Source organism: Amphiura filiformis, unplaced genomic scaffold, assembly GCF_039555335.1.
Source record: "Amphiura filiformis unplaced genomic scaffold, Afil_fr2py scaffold_78, whole genome shotgun sequence".
Taxonomy (NCBI): Eukaryota; Metazoa; Echinodermata; class Ophiuroidea; order Amphilepidida; family Amphiuridae; genus Amphiura; species Amphiura filiformis.
Genome location: NW_027305542.1, coordinates 63,468 through 87,615, shown reverse-complemented (window position 1 = coordinate 87,615; position 24,148 = coordinate 63,468). Strand labels below are relative to the sequence as shown.

Here is a 24,148-nt window from a genome sequence, read left to right as displayed (position 1 = left end):
GGACAAAGTCAGAATTTTGGATAGGGAGCCCCGCTGGTTCGAGAGGGGAGTTAAGGAAGCCATACACATCAGGGCAAACCAACCATCTCTGAACAAGGACCAGAGGATGATTTAAGCACTTCCCAGCAAGTCTTGCGGTTAGCACAGCTGTGTGAGTGAACATGACACCACTGCCCGCCCACTGCATACACACGTGCATGGTTAAATTTGAATTTGGACAGATATATTTACAATAAAAACACCTTCAAAAGGCTGGTCGATTTCACATTTTATGTTATCTACAGAAGGTGTGAATTATCCTTCATGCATACATCACTTTAGATCTGAAATCGACCAAGTAATAATGACACACGGGCAATTCTAAAACAACATCTTTTGCACAGAGTTCAATGGGATTTGAAAAGTAAAGTGGCAGTTGAAACTCTAGTGATAACACTTTTACAGTGCATGATGGGGCTTCCTTAAATCATCCTCTGAACAAGGACGGAGAGCGCTACAAGCTGCCAAAGGTCTATGACCCGATCATTACGTCACACTTCAAGTGTGCTCGATCGGGTCAGTCCGCTGAAGAAAGCTGTAGTATCAACAGCTGAAAATTTTGGAGGTAAATATTTTGTATTGTGATCAAGAGTTAAATCTTTCTATATATCATTGAACTTGAAAACCTAGACCTAACATGGAGATCAATAATATATGATCTCCCCAGAGGTGTCCTCAGCTTTGCCGTTCGCTCTGCCATTGATTTCCTACCAACATTCAGCAACCTCAGAACGTGGGGAAAAGGGTCCAAACTGGATGTAATTAAGTTATGTGGCAATCCTGAGACCTTGCTCCACGCTCTGAACAACTGCCCCGTGTCACTAAATCAAGGTAGATACACCTGGCGCCATAACTCCATCCTCAAACACACCCTTAAAGCGTTAACCGGTCATGAAAACAATATCCTTATCTTCAGCGACATTTCGGGCTTCACCACAACAGGGGGTACCCTACCAGTTAATTTCATTGTTTCTAAACTCAAGCCTGACATTGTCATCCAAAATAAGCAGGACAATTCCATCTATCTTGTTGAGTTAACTGTTCCATTTGAAACCAACATATCAAAAGCCCACGAGCGAAAACAAACGAAGTACCTTGACCTTGTGTCCGACATTTCAGATAATGGGTTTACTTGTGATTTGACATGTTTTGAAGTCGGATCACGTGGGCTAATTACCCAAGAAAATGTTGGACACATTGTCGAGATATTTTCTTTTCTAGGCAGAGCCAAACCGTCCAAGAAATTCATGAAAGAACTCAGCAAAATGGCCCTCCTGTCTAGTTACACGATCTGGAATGCTAGGTAGGAGCCGGCCTGGGGCTCCGAAGATCAGCCCCACATCAGTTTGTGATCGCACCCGCCGCCCTGCCGTTTTGTTGGGTCCTTTCAGTCCTGCTTGGCATTCCTGGTATGTTCTGCTTGTTTGTATATTCTTGTGTATTTTTGCTAATGTATAATATGTCACCCTGCATTAATTTGGGCATCTTGTCCAGATTTTGTCCTGGGTTTTTGTTCCTCCTTGTATTCTTGCATTGCTTATATTTTGTATTTTGCATTCCTGAATAAAGGTTGATATAACAAACTAGGCCCTACTTGGGGAGTGAAACCAAGTGGGTGACACTAAATTCACGGTTGTTCTATTAGCAACGCAAAACCTATGAAAAATTCAGCTGGTTTACTAGCTAGAAAGTGAGGCCAGTTATCGATCCGTTATGAATAATAATTCATGTTCGACCCCTTGGATCATCTTAATTGATATTTGCAAATAACAACGTTGTTAGGTTTGCAAACTTTGCCTGTTCAATGAGAGTATAGCGCGCCCCCAATACATCTGGGCACAAACCAGGCGAAAACGATCCAGCTTAATGAAATGGCGGACGGGTATTTCCATCAGGCACCAGTGATATGTTTTTTCAAAGAAAGTCTACTAATTTGATATGAAATGACATTTTGCAATAGCAAAGTCAAAATTAGGACTTGCTGTCAATAATAATTATGAAGGAAATATGTGACAGAGGCAAGGTGTGAAATACAAGTAGTATTTGAAGTTATAATAACCTTTGATACCCGACCTGACCTTCCATCATGGCGTCTTATTCGTCTTACGTATTTCTATTATACTCTCAAGTAAAATAAAGTACCAATCTGCACTAAGCAGACAGAATTGATTTTATACGGAGGTAAAGAAATGCACAGTGTATGTGCAAGCCGTGCAACAATATTATGTGTTCGGGAAATCACGTGGCAACATTTCATTTCAGGCTTGTTTACTAGTTAATTGTCATTTGTACTCTTTATTATTTATCTTTGTTAATGAACATATATTTTAAATGCTGATAAATCGTGGTTGGCTGCCCATGATATCTGTTAAAAACAATACGCTATTTACATATCAATGCGGCCTCATGCTAATTAAAGCTGCCCCATCCAGGAGTTCATCTATGGTGAAACCGTGTGCAGCTATAAAAATTAATGGTTGTATTCAAATGAGTATAACTTGAGTTTGCTGTATTTCAACGTTGCACGTACGTTTTAATGCTACGTTGAGTCCAAAATGTGAAATTGCAATTTTATTTTTTATGCGCAAAGTATCACACACATTTCAATGCACAATCTCTGCGTATGGATATCGCGCTTAAATTTAGTCAACTTTTAACACATCGCTGTACCTTTATCATTATGATTTGTTACAAACAAAAAGGATCACAATAATAACCAGACTTTCCTTCGTATGTTCATTATCCTTGAATGTCTTTAATATATTGTGAAATGGACAAATTTTGTGCATTTTCAACGATGTATCTACGTTGATTTCGCACGTGGAAAATCTGGCTAAATACGTGACCTCGCTTCGATACAGGAGAGTGGTTTTGAATAGATCTACGTCCGTCCGATACCTACGTTTGGAAATCGTAATGTCTCTATTGACTACATGATATAGTATCTGAACCTTACGCTAACTAGTAACTGAACCTTTGGACTTTTGTCTGCACATAATCATGATAACGCGTACTTAGGCCTACTGTTACTAAACAAAAACAAATCTGCCAGATTTTGGCCTTCATGACTAAATACAAAATTGTATCTTTCACCATGTCATCGTCAAGTGCTCTGTATGACTTCATAGTCGTAGGAGGTGGGACCTCAGGTTGCGTTGTAGCTTCCAGATTGTCCGAGGATACTACAATCAATGTGTTGCTGCTTGAAGCTGGGCCTAATGATGAGGAAGGTGGAGACCTTATCAGAGTGCCTAGAAATCTGGCTGCCACCATGAAGACTAAATACGACTGGGATTACAAGGTATGTGTTAAGAAGGCTATTAAAGTATTTATATATATTTTATTTAACATAAGACTGCAATGTACTTGTTGGTAGACTGATATTATAGGAAGCAAGTCAAGGACTTTTATTTTTATATTTATTATATTTATTTTTATACGTAATTTAGGCACAAAACTCCCCTAAGCGACAATGAGTGCTGTGTTTATACATAGATGAATACATCTTCAACCCCCTACATACAAATCTTTTGCGAAGTGATCGAGACGTTTGGGGTTTGTCATAAAGCCGAATAGCTGTAAATAGCCGTTTTCATGACTATATCAATAATTGCTTTAGAACAGAAAAGCAGTGTATACTTCTATTCTATGATTGAACTTTAGAAGGACCGATAGATTGGTAGGAACATCTTCAATCGTCGTTTACTCAGAACAGCGATTTAAGTATTCGACACTCTGCAAAACTCATAAATTTGATCCTAATTCATGTACTTTTATCTTTACTTATTTAGACTGTTCCACAGCTATACGCATGCAAAGCTTATCGAGACAACGTATGTGTTTGGCCGCGAGGCAAGGTATGAACATAATTTACTTTTAGCAATAATAAAAAAATATTTGTTTTAATGTAAATCAATTTTAATTCAAATCAGTCTGATATTCCTTTCCAAAAGGACTATGCTCATTTTTATTTTAACAATTTGAGGTTAACGACTGCGCATCAGTTGTTATGAGGGTATTTTATAAAATATCTTAACATTGAGCAGTGTGCTTCGACTACGTAGTCCGGCTGCAAACACCATATTTTGGGGGTTAGATGGTTTTGCCAGTTAAAGTTTGTTTTTTTGCTGGTTATTGATCTTTGAGTGGTGTAGAAAAAGATTCAGTGGGATGTAAAATCGTCACCCTTGGGCAATCCGAGATATTCAAGATGGCCGCCACGTATCTCTGAAATAACATTCAAATGGTGTTTTAGTGACAAAAGGTATCATACCGAATAATTATAGTGTTTTGGGCAGTTAAAGTTTGTTTTTTGCTGATAAATGATCTTTGAGTGGTGTGGAATAAGATTCTAAGCGGTGTGAAATTATCACCCTTGGGCAATCCAAGATATTCAAGATGGCCGCCACGTATCTTCGAAATAGCATTCAAATGCTGTTTTATTGACAAAAGGTATCATACAAAATACTGTTCTGGGCAGTTAAAGTTAATTTTTTTGCTGATAAATGATCTTTGAGTGGTGTAGAATAAGATTCTAGGGGGTGTAAAATTGTCACCCTTGGGCAATCCGAGACATTCAAAATGGCCGATTCGTAACTCTGAAATATCATTCAAGTGGTGTTTTAGTGACAAATGGTATCATACCAAATACTTATAGTGTTTTGGGCAGTTAAAGTTAGTTTGTTTGCTGATAAATGATCTTTGAGTGGTGTAGGATAAGATTCTAAGGGGTGTGAAATTGTCACCCTTGGGCAATCCGAGATATTCAAGATGGTCGCCACGTATCTCTGAAATAGCAATCAAATGGTGTTTTATTGACAAAAGGTATCATACGAAATACTGTTCTGGGCAGTTAAAGTTTATTTTTTTGCTGATAAATGATCTTTGAGTGGTGAAGAATAAGATTCTAGGGTGTGTAAAATTGTCACCCTTGGGCAATCCGAGATATTCAAAATGGCTGATTCGTAACTCTGAAATAGCATTCAAATGGTGTTCTAGTGGCAAATGGTATCATACCAAATAATTATAGTGTTTTGGGCAGTTAAATTTAGTTTTTTTGCTGATAAATGATCTTTGAGTGGTGTAGGATAAGATTCTAAGGGGTGTGAAATTGTCACCCTTGGGCAATCTGAGATATTCAAAATGGCCGACACGTAACTCTTATATAGCATTTAAATGATTTTTTTATAACAAAACAAATAATTATAGCGTATTTAGTGCGCATTAATGGTAGTGTGGGCTCAATATGCAATATATGCATGTAGATTATGAATTGACACGCTTCAATGATCCCAAATTGCAATGATGACGTCCCGTGAGTTGTGTAATGTATGCTCATAATAGGTAACTGTCTTTTCTTAACATATTGAATGGTTTGCATAACATATCATACTCATACGTTTCTTCTTATTTAATTTAATCATTCTTAACCAACTTGCGTAAAGATTTACCTGTCTTTCAGACCATTTTAGCAATAGAATACACCAATTAGATCGTTGCTCTCGAATAATGGGCCATGAGTATGATTTGTATGTCAGCTTATGTCAGCCTGAAAAATGATAAGTTTCTTAAGATTAACTATCATAAAAATTGTAAATACACACGCAAAACTAATATTGGCAATTATGTAGAAGATGGTTCTACCCAGTCCGCCAAACGACTACGTTGATCTCCCCCCCCCCCCCCACTTTGACTTCCAAGAATACTAATGTGGGGAACTGTGTGAACTCCAAAAGATTCAAAGCATCTAGACAGATGGAAGCTTGCATATATGTACATATCTACAAAATTTGAGTATCTGATAGCAAAATGCGCGATCGTGGTGATAGCTACCCAGCAAACACAAAACGTTTTCGACATCATTCGCAAAAGGTTATAAAAGGTTGTCAGAAAACGTTTAAATGTCGGGTTATATAAAGGGTATATTAAGAGTATAAAACGTTTTCATAACCTTAAAAACATTTTTGATAATCTACTGCTCAGCAAACAAAAATGTTTTACAGAAAACGTTTAAATGTCGGGTTATATAAAGGGTATAAAAACGTTTTAATAACATTCCAAAAACATTCTTGAAAACTTGATACAAAACATTCTAAACAGAATGTTATTTTAGGGTTGAAAAAATATTTTGCGAAAAATGTTTGCCCAAAATATTTTCAATAACGTTTTATACACGTTTTCATGACCTTGATATAACCCGACATTTAAATGTTATTAAAAGGTTTGAAAAAAACATTTTAAGAACATTTCTGTGTTTGCTGGGTTCAAATATTTTAGCATAATGTTATTTAAGTATTGACACAATATTTTGCAAAAATGTTTGCAAAAACAGTTTACAATAACATTTTTTGAAAACATTTAAATATATTGTTGTAGTGTGTTTTCATACAAAACGTTTTAAAACGTTATCATGACCTTTATGTAACCCGACATTTTAATGTTATTAAAATGTTTTTACCCGAACCAAAAGCCAAAATATAACTTATTTAAAATGTTTTTAAAACGTTTTTGTGTTTGCTGGGTAGGCAAAGGAAATCAGAGAACGTTTAGAAATCTCTGTGAGTGATCTAAACTGATCTTCACGCGATGGGAATTAGGCATCACAGAGATCCTGTACCTCAAGGAAGAACAGATGATTGTGTTTTCAATTCAGTTATTGTTCCAGATTAAAGAAGAAATAAAACAAGCAAACAAACTGTATTATTTTACTGTTTTTAGTGACAAAAGCAATACACGATGTGATGTTGCAGCATCTAAAGAAGATGCAACTGATGAATTCCTAAAACATGCTGTAGATGTCCTATCTGGTAATAAGAGTCGCATTTGGAAACCTGCTGAATTGTATCAGGAATGCTGCACACATTTGAAAATCACATTAACTCGTGCTGATCGTAGAGACTCAATGAAGAAATCCAAACAAACTTTACCGGCGAGCTTCTAGTTCTTTCATCACAAAGTTATTCTAGTATTATCGTATTCCGTTGCAACTATAACGCACGTGAAATGTGAAGTTATAATGAAACTGTTATAGGCAGTAGCATACAAAGAGTAGCCAAACAGGTAGTACGAGAGTGCAATGGCATTCGCATTGTAAATTCACACTACAATGTCCCTATCGACGAGGATTTCGCTGCATAATCAGTATCTGACATGCTGCAATTTCCTCGCTTAAGTTGATGAAGTCCTTGTCAGCTTTACTGATAGGCGACAAAGTCCTGTGCAAAAGCAAGCAATGGATCTTAAAGTGGCATTGGGTGTCTTACTCAGAGATTCAAAGATGATTATAAACCATCTGTTCGACTACCGGGTTACATGTTGCTATAATGATCGGTCCTACACTTCAAGAATTTCGGCTGCAGTTGTAGGCGCTGTTGATATTAGTCGTCAAGGAATTGAAGGCGCTCAGCTCAGGAAGGATTGGTACAAGTTGGGCAGATAATTTCGATACAGATATCAGTTCAGATATCACCAAATGGAAAGCTGTTTACCCCGAGCTGTCACTCAATACACTCCCTGCAAAAAGTCTTCCAAAATGTGTTATATTTCTATCTTTCATTTCGGTGGTGGCCATCTTGGAATTGTTATGCGATTGTAAAGAAGTAAAATGTCAAACTGGATCTGCTTAATTCTAGGGTGTCATTAATTATTGTAAGAAACAAAATCTGGCAAAAGAACTTTACCTTGAAACTAATAGTTTTTGCTTATGACGTTTAACAGCGGCCATTTTGAATTGCGAGAGTGTCATGTTTAAAACTGTATATAGTTTATATTTAAAGCATCCAAAAGGAAAATAATTTACACAAAATACTTTGTTATCATTTATTATGGTAACGCTAGTGAATAACCCAGCTTAATTTTAGTATCCATAGCGGCCATCTTGAATATTTCTAATTGCCCAAGGGCTACCAGTTTACATCCCCCAAAATCTTATTTTGTACCACTGAAAGAGTAATAATCAGCAAAGAAAACTACTTTAACTGGCAAAACCATCTAACCTTGCTCTGCCACCGGTACATTTATAAGTACGTATTTATAAATACGCACGTGACCCATGGGCACGACCATGCAGGGGCTATTTTAGGGGAAAACGACACTGCACGTTGGCACTTGGGCGGGGTGTTGGCCGGCTAGAGGCTGTTTCCAGTTCCTTCCAGTTTATGATATTTTTTTCAAAAATTACTCAACCAGTGGCGTTAAATATTTCTCTTTGACATGGGGACTGGCGGTCGCCCCGGGAACATTCTACAATCTATCAACTAACTGATGGGGGAGGCTGGTACCGTATTTATCAATGCGCCCTGACCCTTCCCTGGCAAAAATTTCCCTTTCTCTTTTTACGCTTATTCAGTTTCCTATTGTATCATTAAATTGATCCCCAATGCCTTTGTTTGTTGTGGTTTACCATGCGCAACTGTATTTCCTACTTTCAACATATATTTGCTACAGTGGTGATTAAGCACCATTTGTTGATCTCTTGATCCAGTGTTGTCTGTTGGGCAGTATGTTGTGCATATGTTGTATATCCTACTGTCTTAGCTGCGCGGAAGGTCACGTGTTCGATTCCTATGTCGGTGCATTCTCCGATTGCGGAGTTTACACTGACATTTGTTAACTTGTTTGTCTTAAGTTTTAATTGTAACACGTTGGGTGGGTTAAACCGTCCTTTACTCTTATTATTTTTTTTACATTCAGTTTCCTATGCGTAACTCTATTTCTTGCTTTTAAAAATACCTTACTAATGATTGTATTATTGTTAAAATGTATTATCATTTATATAAACTAGTTTTGAAACTTTAACTTTAAACATTTGATATTATTATTTATATTATCTGCAATTCTCATTTACAATATTTCAAAACGTTGGCGTATCAGGACGCGTTATTGTTTCTAAGACTATTTTACATGATTGGTCACACGATTAAGAATATTGCAAATAATAAGCAGGCTAACCAAATGTTTCGTTAGTCCACCATTCTCATTATTTTGTCATGTGACGTTTTTTCTGCCAAAAATATCTACAAAACATAATACTTTGAAAGTGCATTTGACTCGATTTTTTTAAAAAAGATTTGAACCTAGCTACAGTTCGATGAAAGTATACACACCTGGTTCACTAATACCAAGTTAATGCTATTATGGTTTACAAAATGTAAATCAGAAAATATATTCTGGGAGTTATTAAGGGTAGACGAGGTATTGTTGGTCGAAGCAACCTAAAAATCGATTTGCATTATCTAGATCAATATATTATTGAAAAATAACACCTTGATGTTTTGCAAAAGTTCATTTTGCAAATCTTATACTTTGCAAACTTGCTTAATTTATTATTTTTTAATGAGTTATGTACGTTTTACAAAAGTGTTGTTGTTTCAGCCCTCTTTACAACGTAACTCAAGAAACGCAACGCGTATAAAAGTATATCTGTGATATTTTAATCCTTCTACACACTCGCTATGAATTGAGCAATACAGTTTTTGCCAAAGCTCACTACCATTCGTAAGATGCTGTGAACTACCAAATCACAACAGTTTAAAATAATTAATATTAACCTTAAATAGGTAGATTTTCATTCAAAATGTAAATCCATTTAATTGACTTGTCATTATTTTCACTTAGCTTACAGCTTGATGAAAGTACACACCTGGCTCACTAATCAATTCAACGATATTATGTTTAAAAAATGTTTAAAAACGGTATTATGTTTTATGTTAATCATAAAAGAAATTGGGTGGATGGTGTTATTCAGAAGGGTAGGGTTTCATTTTAAATATAAATTCATTAAAATGAATTGTAATTTTTTTACCTAGCTGTAGCTTGATGAAAGGACACGACAAAATGCAAAAACGCATACAAATGTTACACGAAGGTATACAAAGGTGCCTACAATTTCTTGAAATATCGCACAGCCGCTTAAAATTATCAAAATGTGATAAGATTGCTGCAAATTTCGCAACTTTAGTGACGAGCAAATGTGCATATAAGATACCTGCAAATTGTATAAAAATTTTGTCAAAGTTGCATATACAAGTATTATGAAATGGCCAAATAGTGCTTAACTTAAAACTTAATCACTCAGATATTCAGTTCATAAACATGGTGTTAAATAAGCAATACACATAAAGGTTAAATACCTAAATGATTTGAAGAGTTTATCATTTAGTGTTCAGGAGCGTCAACAGGATAACTCAATAGAAATAGGCCATGTGGATTGGGGACTTAGGTCGTAGCTTAAAATATCGGCAGTAAACCTAAAACGTTCGTGAAGATTCCAAAACCATAAATTGTCTTTACAATGTTGCAAAAATCATCAAAATCACTGATCTGCTCGTCCCGAGGCTTATCCTCACAAATGACCAAAACATCATGGAGTAATGGGCGTCGCTAGAGGCGTTGTAGCAAAAATATTGCTCTTTTTCGCGAAATGAATGTTTAACTGATTACCACAAACAATTTTTGCGTTTTGCAGAAGATTTTTCGACTTGATCAGTCGTACTTTGTAAATGAACTTCTTTAATATCCTGGTCATTTGTCGGGTTGAAACTTGAATTGTATAGTAATATTTTAATCACGGATTTTTAATTCTCATTGCACGGATTTTCATCCTCACTGCACGAACGTGCCAGGAAGCACGTTAAAATAGCCCATGTGACCATGGCATGACATACCAAGATCAGCAAGTGTGACCAAATCACTAATTTGTAAAGCGTTCTTTAGCCACGTCGCTAGACGCGGTCATTATACTTATTCAAAACCGGCATTTGCGGCAGAGTATTTAGTTAGGCAGTTCCGTAATTATGTCAACCAAATGGTCCAAATTTGAATCTCGTTTTTATGTCATATCTCAGTAATTTGACATTGCAGATAGTGCAAACTATTCTTTTTCTGAATCCCCACGAATAGATGAACAATATGCTGCCTATTTCAAGAAACTCAAAACAAGTTTATTTTTCACCCTGTACAAATGTGAAAATTGACCTCTGTTGCGGACGTTCACTGCATTTAACCACCATGTTTAAAGTCTTCGTTTGATTTCAAACTAATAATGTTTACACATTTTGAAAGTTGATAACTGACTTTCTCTGCATGAGGGGTCTTGATTTTGCATCCCTGCTCAGTATTAAAAAATAATGTCATCATTGTAGAGAACATTGACAAATTTGACCAAAAGATAAAGACTCTGATCTTTTTTTTTTTTTTTTTTTTTTTTTTTTTTTTTTCTTTTTTTTTTTTTTTTTTGGTGGATTTCTTTAGCTTTGTCCTCATGCAGATAAAACTGTACCAGTTTCTATCAAAGATATGAACATTACAGAGCAATTGTAACTGAAACACAAGCAACTCAAAAAGTTCACTATCTGTGAATACGTCCTCAACGGAGGTGTTTTTGTGACCTGTCATGCCAACTGAGAATGGGATTGGAATTAAATTGTCATGTTTTACACTTCAGTAAACTTCAGTAATTTATAAATTCTGTGTCCTCAAAGTCTTATGAACATGTACGTCCGCAACTACGGAACTGCTCAGTTATTAAAGAGATTGCGATTTCCAAACGTAGGTATCGGACGTACGTTGATCTATTCAAAACCACTCTCCTGTATCGAAGCGAGGTCACGTATTTAGCCAGTTTTGAAGATTTTCCACGTGCGAAATAAACGTAGATACATCGTTGAAAATGCATAAAATTTGTCCATTTCACAATATGTTAAGACAGTCAATGATAATGAACATACGAAGGAAAGTCTAATTACCATTATGATCCTTTTGTTTGTAACAAATCATTACAGGTACAGCGATGTGTTTAAAATCGACAACATTTATACGCGATGTCCATACGCAGAGATTGTCCATTGAAATGTGTGTGATACTTTACGTAAAAAAAAAATGACATTGTGATTTCCCATTTTGGATTCCAACGTAGTATAAAACGCAGATGCTACGTTGAAATATGCTGATTTTACCTCATGTCGAAGTTCATGCAACGCGCCCAATTTTCAGGACGAAAAAATCTCATTTTGAAAGTAAAGTCATGATATATGGATGTAGTGATCTTTGATCTTTGATCTACAAAAATATATGTTTTTGGGCAACTATGATATTTGGTGAGCACAAAAATACAATTAAGTTTAAGCAGCATGTTAAGTCAAAATTTTAGTCAAAATCAAAGGCGGGCTGTTTGAATTAGGCAGAGACTCAGTAGCCTGCGCTTACTATTAATTTTTCAATCACTATGCCCTCTATCGACCTAGATTAGATTAGATCAAATATTATAGTATTTATTCCAGCCGACTTGTTCTCTTTCGTGACTAATGAGCACAATCCAGTTTGGAACCGAGACTAGCAATATTTAACACCGTATAAACGTACGTGAAAACGTACGGTCCACGTGCTGCGTTTGGAACATAGCAATCTCTCTATTATCTGTGATGCATTACGTATATTCATGAGGTTATGAATGCATGAGTATTGAAATACATAACTTAATGTAGGCTGTGGATTATACTAGTATTACTAATACCAAATCATGATAAGTATAATACATGTTTTTATAAACATCTCAAAAAAAGTAACCAACCCCCCTTAAATAATAGACATTATTCCAAAAACGGGTTATTGTATTACAAATCCGTAAAAATGTGTTGGAAGCGGAATTTATTTCTGCGCATTTTGACACTTCATTTGATATAATAGCCCAGAAATAAATAAAACACCGGTCAATTTAATGTAGTGAGGTCCATATTTGAAAGTTGCACTTACAACAATACAAAAACACTCAGATATCATTACACACATTGTCATTTTCAGTTTTAAACTCATGTGATTTAATGTTTTTTGACAAATGTCTCTTGTAGCTGTTATTGTAATGATCACTTTTATATCAGTTGATATCGGGTGTGGCTTCCTTCTGCCTGAAGAACTGCCAAGCACTTCCGCCTCATACTGTTTACAAGACGTCTGATGCGTCCCTGGTCTATTGCTGCCCATTGCCGTCTCAGAATTTGTTCCAGTCCAATCAAAGTTGTTGTTGGCTTGATTCTCTTGTCTACCTGGTACTTTAAGTGTCCCCACAAATGCTCCAACGGGTTCAGGTCTGGAGATTTGGCATCAAACATTTGATTGATGCCCTCTTGTTCCAGAAACTGGTTGCATTATTGTCCATCAAGATGAAGTCTCTTGTAACCTTGGCATGATCAAAAGGTGAGATGTTACGAAGATGACCAGCCTAACCTGATGTGACTTAACCGTTGAAATGACAACTTGGTGAGGCATTTAAAGAAGTGTTAACTCTTCATGTTTCAACTAGGGATTAAGTGAATATTGACCAACGATAAGAATAATGACAATTGATATTGATTTTCCTGACATTTTGACCCCAAATACATGAAACACAACGAACATTCCCATGAGAGCCGAGCAGATTTCCTTTCATTATACTGAATACGTATCAATAGAAAGTTACTGCAACTTTTAAATCTTGGGTTACATTGATTTAAATGTACGCTGCGGCGTCAATATTTGGTCAATTCCAGCGAAGCGGGACAAGATGCTCTCTATGTTAACTTTCCACTTTAGAAGGTCCTTAATCAAGGACATCACGTTATTGATGGAGCATATCATGTCACGTCCAATGTGCTCTCTTTGAGCATGTAGACCTTTACTAGCAAGTCATATCAGGGGACAAGTTATGATGGCTTAAATGAATTGGCGTTACCCGCGAATTCAAAGATAAAGGACCATATATGTCATTGAAAGTCCTTCAATCAAAATGAAATTATTACCGTTAGAAAGACGTTTGTATGATCTCTCATCATATGTAAAACGATTGAATTCCACCAAAGTTTGTGGACTCTATAGGCCATTAAGTCAATTTGGCTAATAATTTTGTTACCCGCGTATCAAAAATAAAATGATCGTTCTGAAAATGTTAAGTGAATATGCTATAAATGACTATATCATGAAACGAAGTTTCGTTCTATAATTCCAAGGTCCAAGGGATTATTTTATGCAAATACATTTTACCCATAAAATTCCATAAAATCAAATTTGACGTTACCCACGTATCAACTGCTACCCACGAGTCCAGCAAGTATAATTGCCATAACTTAAATTAACATTTAATGACTTTGGACACTGAATTTAGTTTGACAAGCGCTTAAAATTGTAAATCGTAAAAATACGTTCACCGCTTTAAAAAGAATCTACGACGGTTTAAACTTTTGATACCCACGAATCCCGTATAGATGCTAACCTTGAAAAACAAGGAGATTGTTTATTTTAAGTTTAAATCAGCACATATTCAAGCCATGGGTATGCTATAATTTTACAGTACTTACAGTTTATGCACCTAAGAAACGCAAACCCCAAACGGTACTATAGTACTTATAGCTTTACCCACGAATTCGGCTTTACCCACGAATCCAAGGATTTACTCTTAAATTATATGTTTCTTATTCATCCTAACATTTTGAAAACATGCGAAATAGGTTCCAAAACAGTCCTGTTTAATAGCGTCCTCTTGAAGGTGTACTGAAGCTGTATCATGAAGTTTTGATTGATTATCCTAAATTACCATTTTTTTTTTGAATGCAATTGGTTAGAGAAACGGGAATCATTGAAACACAATGGAGGAATAACCGCATGATGGTTTCCAACCTTCTGAAATATTTTCTATTTTGCCGCTTACCAATACATACCTTCAAATATGTGTTACCCACGAACATTTTGGTTACCCACGAATCCCTAGTTAAATTATAGTTAACAATGTATTGATAGTGTTTTAGTTCATACACTGTTAGAAAAAAACCTGTATTTTACCGGTAAAATACCGGCGTCCCAGCTGCCAGTATTTTACCGGTAAAATACAGCAATAAACAAGAATTGACCGTTAATTGAACAATTCGTTTGATTTTTAACGGATGCTGTATTTTACCGGTAAAATACTGGCAGCTGGGACGCCGGTATTTTACCGGTAAAATACAGCAACCATAAACAAGAATTGACCGTTAATTGAACAATTCGTTTGATTTTTTAACGGTTGTACGTTTTCTCCTAAAAACCGGGTTTTTTCCTTCGTGCCCGTTACTGGTAAATTAACAGTGGAATAATGCAATAATACGACTTTTAACGTTTTTAAGAGGTCCTTAAATTCTAATAACAACGTTAATTAACGATAACAGTGTTATTTTATGGTACTTTCTACATAAATGACCCGTTATTTGGAGTATCTGGGCAGTATAAATGCCATCTTCAGCCGTAATATAACACTATACTATCTCTTAATTAACAACATTTTAGGTAAAATGACGCTTGACAATGTCAACAAACGATGTTTTAATGTTATTTAACAGTTGGCGTGAACATACATGATAGATGTTATTTTACTGAGATCGTGTATAATTTCAGTTCTACTGTAAATAAACGTGGCAGAATGTTATTCCATAGTAAAATTGTATATTTCAGGGAGTAACGTAAACAAACTATTGTACTGTAAAATAGCGTTGAAGGCGGTTATTTTACAGTCACTTTGTATATTCCACGTCAGGTCGTTATTTCACAGTCAATTTGTATATTCTAGGTAGCAACGTAAATAAACTTTTGTTCTGTAAAAAATAGCATTGAAGACGTTATTTCAGGAGTAACGTAAATAAACTATTGTACTGTAAAATAGCGTTGAAGGCGGTTATTTCAGTCAATTTGTATATTCCACGTGAGGCCGTTATTTCGCATTCAATTTGTATATTCCAGGTAGTAACGTAAACACAGGTTTGTACTGCAAAATTTACAATACAAACTAGTTTATTTACGTTTAATTGCAGACGTTGCTACAGGTAACGTAAATAAACATCTGAAAATTAAAGTTGTTGACTGATCATTAATTGTTATAAATCATGCCTTCGTAACACATTCATGCTGTGAGTACTCAGAAACTAATTTGAAAAGGAATAAACAACAAATCACACGAAGGTGTTTTCACAATCTGTTTATTAATCAGCACAGCTGAGATAAACAACAACAAACAGATGAACAAGATCAGTAAAATCTTATAAACATTGGTTTCCTCAAAATGCAGAGAGCCCTTTGTAGCTCTTTGTTGAACTAAACCCTCGAAACTTACACATGCAACAAATACAATGTATCAATATACATGTAAATCTGTCAGTCTATATCAAAACGACTTTTGGTACAATAATACAGAGTATGAAAATGAAATTAAAAAGATTAGTCGTGTCCACACAGTAAGGTTTAAGACATTTAAACCCAGGTTTAAATTCAGATGGATTTAGCGGCGGGTTTAAATTGCTGTCTGAACGATCATCGGATTTAAGTCTAGCAGATTTATCGAGCCCTAAATCCGCCAATTTAACCCTGCTTTTGACCAGGGTTAGTAGCGGGTTTAAGCTTAAATCCGCTGTGTATGAACGGTGTTCGTAGAGCTGTCGGGTTTAAGGGGGTAAAAAACTAACATAATGCCCATTGAACTACGCAGTTTAGATAGAAGCGAACTCTATTACATGTATTATGCCTATAGGGTGCCGATTTCATGATGGAAGCAGGTATTACGAGTTGAGTTATAAATTTTAGAATTTCATGTTTCATATTTTGATCGCGTTAGGCCCCTACTATATAAAAGTCACGGTCAACGTTTTTAGCTATTCGGGGCAGCAGAGGAAAGGGCAAATTTTCATCATGCTGTAGGCCTATATCATTCGAATTTCAACAACGGGTATTTTCGTGCCAAAGTATTGCTTTGAACTTGAAGATAAAACATCGAAAATTGTCTTGTGCACACTTGTACATTTCGTAAAATCGAAAGTTCTAAGGAAATATGCTCAAATAGCACATAGTCTAAACCCAGGTTTAAGCTTATTGGATTTAGGCACTAAACCTGACTGTCTGGACGTGCAGAGATTCTATCGGATTTATTTTAATTGCAGCGGATTTATAGGTGATAAAGATAAACCTGGATTTAAATACATGTGAGAACGCAGCTTAAGTTGACTTATTTCCTGTGTAACTAAGTAAATAAGCATTTAATTATTACAAATTTGGTAGCATTTTTAGGAAGTGAAATATAAGTAAAAGTAGGCCTTGATGATTAACTAAGAGTATCTGATTTCTTATTCTCAGACCAAGTCCATCGTTTTGATATGAATTGACACAAATAGCAATAGCAATATAAATAACGTGCTATTTTTTATATTTTCAACAACTTCACTTTCACATAATTTGAGGCAAAAAATATAAACTCAAACATAGAAAATCATGTATAGGCCTGCACTGTGAATTCCCTTCTTGGAATTTGTTCATTGAATACTTCTTGATATCTTCTTAATGTTATTTTTGATATTTTTATCAACTTTACACTTTCACATAATTTGTGAGGCCAAAAATATAAACTCAAACATAGAAAATCATGTATAGGCCTAGGCCTGCACTGTGAATTCCCTTCTTGGAATTTGTTCACTTCTTGATATCTTCTTAATGTTATTTTTGATATTTTTATCAACTTTACACTTTCACATAATTTGTGAGGCCAAAAATATAAACTCAAACATAGAAAATCATGTATAGGCCTAGGCCTGCACTGTGAATTCCCTTCTTGGAATTTGTTCATTGAATACTTCTTGATATCTTCTTAATGTTATTTTTGATATTTTTATCAACTTTACACTTTCACAAAATTTGTGAGGCCAAAAATATAAACTCAAACAGAGAAAATCATGTATAGGCCTAGGCCTGCACTGTGAATTCCCTTCTTGGAATTTGTTCATTGAATACTTCTTGATATCTTCTTAATGTTATTTTTGATATTTTTATCAACTTTACACTTTCACATAATTTGTGAGGTCAAAAATATAAACTCAAACATAGAAAATCATGTATAGGCCTAGGCCTGCACTGTGAATTCCCTTCTTGGAATTTGTTCATTGAATACTTCTTGATATCCTCTTAATGTTATTTTTGATATTTTTATCAACTTTACACTTTCACAAAATTTGTGAGGCCAAAATATAAACTCAAACATAGAGAATCATGTATATAAGCCTGCACGGTGAATTCCCCTCTTGGAATTTGTTCATTGAATACTTCTTGGTATCTTCTTAATGCTATTTTTGATATTTTTATCAACTTAAGGAGGAGCTGACCCTTCGCGTTTTTTTTTCATGCACCTAATTACTAACAGTATTCCTGACTATATTCTGAAGAATTGGGAAGGGCTACAAAAACCAAAGTTACCATGACTATAGCCAAGATTACCATCATCATGTCTATGAAGTTTGATTTTGTTTAGCTTTTACAAATTTTTCTTCGAGAGTGTAAAATGTTCGAAAAACAAAAGTTTTGAACATTTGACACTATATGCGAAAATCAATAAAAGCTAAACAAAATCAAACTACATAGGAAGGATGGCAAAAACCTTAGCTATATTCATAGCAACTTTCATTTTCTAGCCTTTCCCAATTCTTCACAATACAGCCTAGAGTAGTACCGCTAGGTGCACGAAGGTCGGCTCCCCTTAAAACTTTCACAAACTTTTTGTGAGGCCAAAAATATAAACTCAAACATAGAAAATCGTGTATAGGCCTGCACTGTGAATTCCACTCTTGGAATTTGTTCATTGAATACTCCTTGGTATCTTCATAATACTCCATGACTTAAACAGATTACAAAGACTAGAATAAATACTTGATGACAGAGGCCAAGTCCCAACCCAAACTCACTCCATAAGTAAGCAATGTGCTGGTGGTATGATTTGAACCCAGAATCTCCTGGTCACTAGTCTGTACAATTAACATGATTAATGGTACGGTACTGTAGAACTAATCACAGTAATGCTAGACAAAAAGCATTGATCACTTTTCAATTAGTTTTGAGTGGAGTTTTGCCATAGAGTAGCCCATGTCTCTCACTGGTGAACTATCAGTTCATTTGTAATACTTTTAGCTCCCTTATTTGTGAGTCTCACTATGATTGGCTACTTGGGCAACTGGTGTGTTACAACTGGTTCGACCACGTATTGTTCGTGTATTACACAATAAACAGTGGCGCAATATTGAACCAGCACTTTTGTTTCACGATTGCCGAAGTTTGAACCCAATCATAGCTCTAGTAACCAGTCACATTTCTCAATTGTTGATATAGATATATGCAACAACCTACTCTGAACAGAATACATAATTCAGAACAGTAAACATCAATTCGACATCTGATGATTTAGATGATAAGATATAGCTTCCTTTATCCGTTCAATTTCAAAGTCTATAGCCAATCACTTTCAAAGTCTTTCAGTTTGTTACATAGTTGGAGGACTTGTGGATGAACGGCTGTCTTCTTGCCTTTCTTTTTACTTCTCTTGGACCCTTGACTAGGGTTGATGCCAAGGAAGCACCTGAAATCAAATTCATACATTCATGTCAGTTCATTCAATATCAGTGACAATACATTGTAATTTGTAGTTTTTATTATTGAATAATATTCTATGTAAAAGATTTTCATAGACATTGAATGCTGTTAACATAAGTCACAAACATCTAAGAATATGGTTCATGGTTCATTCATATATCAAAAGGGTTTTGCACTAAATTATTACAACGAAAGGTATTTAAGTTGAAACTTATGCACTACATGGATTTTTCATATTAGTTTATTTTGAAGGACTGTATAATTTTAACATTTTTGACCTACTGTGGACTAACCACTCTACAAATTATGATTTTCCCACTAGTTACAGGCCCATACACATCAACTGACACTGATTGATGATCACATGATTCAGGTGTTTCTGTTTAATGTTAAGGTTGGATTCAGGTACAGCAATTTGTCCATTTGAACTGTTGTTGAAATCTATACAGCAGATTTGCCAATAATAAAATGAATATTTTAACTTGTTTCCAGCATTACTAAATACTATTAAAAAAAATATCATCAGACATTGGAAGCAATCAAAATATGCACATTATTTAGTTTTCATCATTGTTATTATAATTAAAAGCTACAAGGGCTACAATAGTACATGTACAATGAAACCAGTAATGAATGACACATTATTTGAATTCCTATGATCATTTTACATAAAACTCCTCAAATCTATTATAAAAGTTTCAAAATTATTGCAAAAGTTTCAAATAAATTGTGAAATAGCTTCTTGCACCCTCAGTTCATCCAATCCATAATGTGTTGGGCGGTACAAAATGTTAATAATGAAAAACACATCACACAACACCTCAAAGCAAATGAAGCAGAGAAATAAACATCCTTATATATAATCTTACCTCTGAATAAATTCCAATGTTGCTCCGATATTCTCAGGGTACTCGAAGTTAAAGACGTAGAATGTAGAGAACCACAGGGCCAATGCTGACAGCTGGTTGGTGATGAGATCAATGACTACCTTCCCATTTATTGTCAGTGAGAACTTGTTAGTGTCAAATGGTGAATCTCCTATTTAAAGTAAAGAAAGATAAAATGCATCAACTTAAGGAGGAGCTGACCCTTCGCGTTTTTTTCATGCACCTAATTACTAACAGTATTCCTGACTATATTTAATTACAATTTACGGTCTATAAAGTATTATTACAGGAGACCTGTGAACTTATTTTATAGTGTTTATACACTTCTACAATGATTTACATACTTTTTAATAGTGCTTGACTGTTTACCACAAATGCTACAAGTAGGTCGAACAATTGGCATGTTTATTGTACTGCCACTAGGCCTACTAGCACTAGTAGGCCTACTGTCTGGTCCACATTCTCCTGCAAGTTGTGCAACTGAAAAAACTGACCCGAAATTGAAGTTTGAGAAACTGACCCAAATGACCCACAGAAAGATAAGCATTGATCTATGGTACCGGTACATGGGCATTTAGATCGTACCATGCACTTAAACCATGTGAACTAAAACAACTAGCGTTTACTTGCCTGTCTCTGTTAAAGTTGACCAGCAAAGAAGCGATCTAGCAAACTTATCAAAGTAAAACACTTCGACGCCACGGTCGTCTTCTTCAAGTCCTATCGGCCGATATACGTCTCATTACAGCGCGCAACGGCTACTCCCCGGGGGCTGCTCCTCTGCATGCGGTATTCTGATACTAACAGCGCATCCTCAGTTCAATCAATTATGCATAATTACCCAGGGAAAACGGTCTATAAAGTATTATTACAGGAGACCTGTGAACTTACGGGTTTTCAAAAAGAAAATACATTTTTATTTGTTTGTTTCTGTAAATTTACGGATTTACCAGAACATCCATATTTTTTCTGTAAAATAACATTAATTCCGTAAAAATACGGAATGATTCCGAGTTGTTTGGAATATTTACCGTTAAAACTGAATATTACGAATATTCTGTATTTTTAAGGAATATTTTCCGTAAGAAACCTCGTTTTATTCTGTATTTTTAATGAATAAGTTTTACGGAATGAATAAATTACAATTTACGGATGTTCCGTAACCCTGCTGCCGGAATGTTCCGTAAAATAACGGAATAGTTTGCTTCTATAAAACTATGAAAATATATCTCAAAACACTTAAAAAGTGAAGTATAATGTTGAAAAACAATTAGGGTCCTATGTGTTTTTACCTGCGGTAGGATCAATTCACATTTATATTATGATTTAATTTGATATTTTTAACAGTGTTAATTAAAAAAAAAAAATGGTGAAAGTCATATTTTACCTGTAAATTAACTTCATACTAATATTTTAACGGTTTAAACGTATGTTTTATTTGTAAATAAACAATAAATTACATTAAAATTAAATTATAAAAAATTTGCAGATTGTATCGTTAAAAACAAACTAAACTTTAGATTGACAGGAAAACGTTAAATTGATGACTTTAGCGTCTTGAAAACGGTAAAACTGTTAATTTTTCATGTAAATTAACGTTGAACTTCAATTGTGGTACGGGAAATTGTAAATTTACGGTTGTTTACCATAATGTTGTGTAAAATTTGTTCAAATATAGTATAAGCCGTATTTTTACCTGTAAATTAACATTCTAACAATTTTTAACAGTGTTAGTAATGCACTTTTAAAAGAAACTGTAAGAAAACGTTCAAACGCATGTTTTTATATTTAAATAAACAGTAAATTACATTAAATATACAGTCATTTGTTTAATTTTGCACATTACATCGTAAAAAACCGAAACATTACATTGACAGGAAAACGTATAATTATACTGATTTTTAGCGTCTTTTTGTATATAAATTGTTTTGAAAACAGGAAAAACTTTTAATTTTTCATGTAAATTAACGTTGAACTTCAATTGTGGTACGGGAAATTGTAAATTTACGGTTGTTGACCATGATGTTGTGTAAAATTGGTTAAAATATGGTATAAGCCGTATTTTTACCTGTAAATTAACATTCTAACGATTTTAACAGTGTCTGTAATGTAATTTTAAAAGAAACTGTAAGAAAACATTCAAACGCATGTTTTTATTTGTAAATAAACAGTAAATTACATTAAATATACAGTCATTTGTTTAATTTTGTATATTGTATCGTTAAAAAATAAACTAAGCATTACATTTACAGGAAAACGTAAAATTGCTGATTTTTTGCGTTTTTTTTGTGTAAATTGTTTTAAAAACGGGAAAAACTGTTTAATTTTCATGTAAATTAACTTTCACTTATTTGTGATACGGGAAATTGTAAATATACGGTTATTGACCATAATATGTTGTGTAAACTTTGTTTAAATATGGTAAAAAACCGTTTTTTTACCTGTGAATTAACATTCTAACGATTTTAACAGTGTCGTAATGTACTTTTATAAGAAACTGTAAGAAAATGTTCAAACGTATGTTTTTATTTGTAAAAATAAACAGAAAATTATATTAAAATTACAGTAATTTGTTTAGTTTTGTATATTGTTATCGTTAAAAACTAAACTAAACATTACATTTACAGGAAAACGTAAAATTGCTGATTTTTTAACGTCTTTTTTGTATATATTGTTTTTAAAACAGGACAAACTGTTAATTTGCATGTAAATTAACTGTCACTTCAATTGTGGTACGGGAAATTGTAAATTTACGGTTATTGACCATAATGTTGTGTAAACTTTGTTTAAATATGGTAAAAACCGTATTTTTACCTGCAAATTAACATTCTGACGATTTTTAACAGTGTCGGTAATGTACTTTTAAAAGAAACTGTAAGAAAACGTTCAAAATTATGTTTTTATTTGTAAATAAACAGTAAATTGCATTAAAATTACAGTTATTTTTTACTTTTGTATATTGTATCGTAAAAAATGGGATATTTGATAAAAACATTACATATACAGGAAAATGTAAAATTCCTAATTTTTCACCGTATTTTTGTATATAAATTGTTTTAAAACGGTAAAAATTGTATTTTTTCCCTGTAAATTAACGTTCATTATAGGAACTGTCAAACACGATTTAATAGAATATTGCTGCATGAAAATATGGAATGATTTTACATAAAATAATAATTCTGCAGCTCATACATGTCATATGTTTTTAAATACTTCGTGTAGCTTTTGAATTATTTTTAATTACAAAAACTTGGTTTTCATGCTGTATAATATTTATATAAGGTATTTTAATGCTGTGTAATATTTATGTAAGCTCAATTTTTATGGTTTTTAATAATGTATAATCTACGTGTATTTAATGCTTTTATATGTTTGTCTCAGGGCCCTACTGAAAATCAACATTGTAATATTTGTTGAGTAGGTTACCCTGTTTAAATATGGTTAATAAATAAATAAATAAATAATATAAAACTGTTTGCTCTGTCTATTTGAATTTGGCAACTTCATTTTTCTCAAAATTTTTATACCCAAAATGCCATAATGATCAATTCTAAATATTCCATGTAGTTTGTATTTTGATTAAAATTCATTTTAGTGCCATTGCAGCCTGAATTATTGACATACGGAAAAGTAATTTTTATTTTTATTAAGAAAATAAATATAAATTGCTATATTTCAGACGCTGTTACCCCACGAATCCATCCGAGATCCTCATCCTGCGACGAGATACAAAATCTAACTTTATATTTCTATGAAGCATTTATTCTAATCTTTCGAAATAATACAGTAATGTCAAATGACAGCCACTTTGGAAAGAGTTCGAA

At 34.2% G+C, this 24,148-nt stretch overlaps 1 protein-coding gene and 1 long non-coding RNA gene across 2 annotated transcripts in view; one reads left to right on the top strand and one right to left on the bottom strand.

Moving 5' to 3' along the window:
• Window positions 1–3,133: 3,133 nt before the first annotated feature.
• Window positions 3,134–24,148, top strand: part of LOC140144758 (uncharacterized GMC-type oxidoreductase Mb1310-like) — a 58,621-nt gene continuing 37,606 nt past the window's right edge. Inside the window, exons 1-2 of the mRNA XM_072166564.1 lie at window positions 3,134–3,340; window positions 3,831–3,896. Coding sequence (XP_072022665.1) covers window positions 3,134–3,340; window positions 3,831–3,896 — 273 coding nt within the window. The remainder of the gene's footprint in view (window positions 3,341–3,830; window positions 3,897–24,148) is intronic.
• LOC140144763 (uncharacterized) lies at window positions 18,393–21,195 on the bottom strand. The gene is made up of 3 exons (XR_011857929.1): window positions 20,955–21,195; window positions 20,307–20,475; window positions 18,393–19,423 (listed from the first exon to the last, which is right to left on the bottom strand). It is a non-coding gene; the product is annotated as an uncharacterized lncRNA (long non-coding RNA).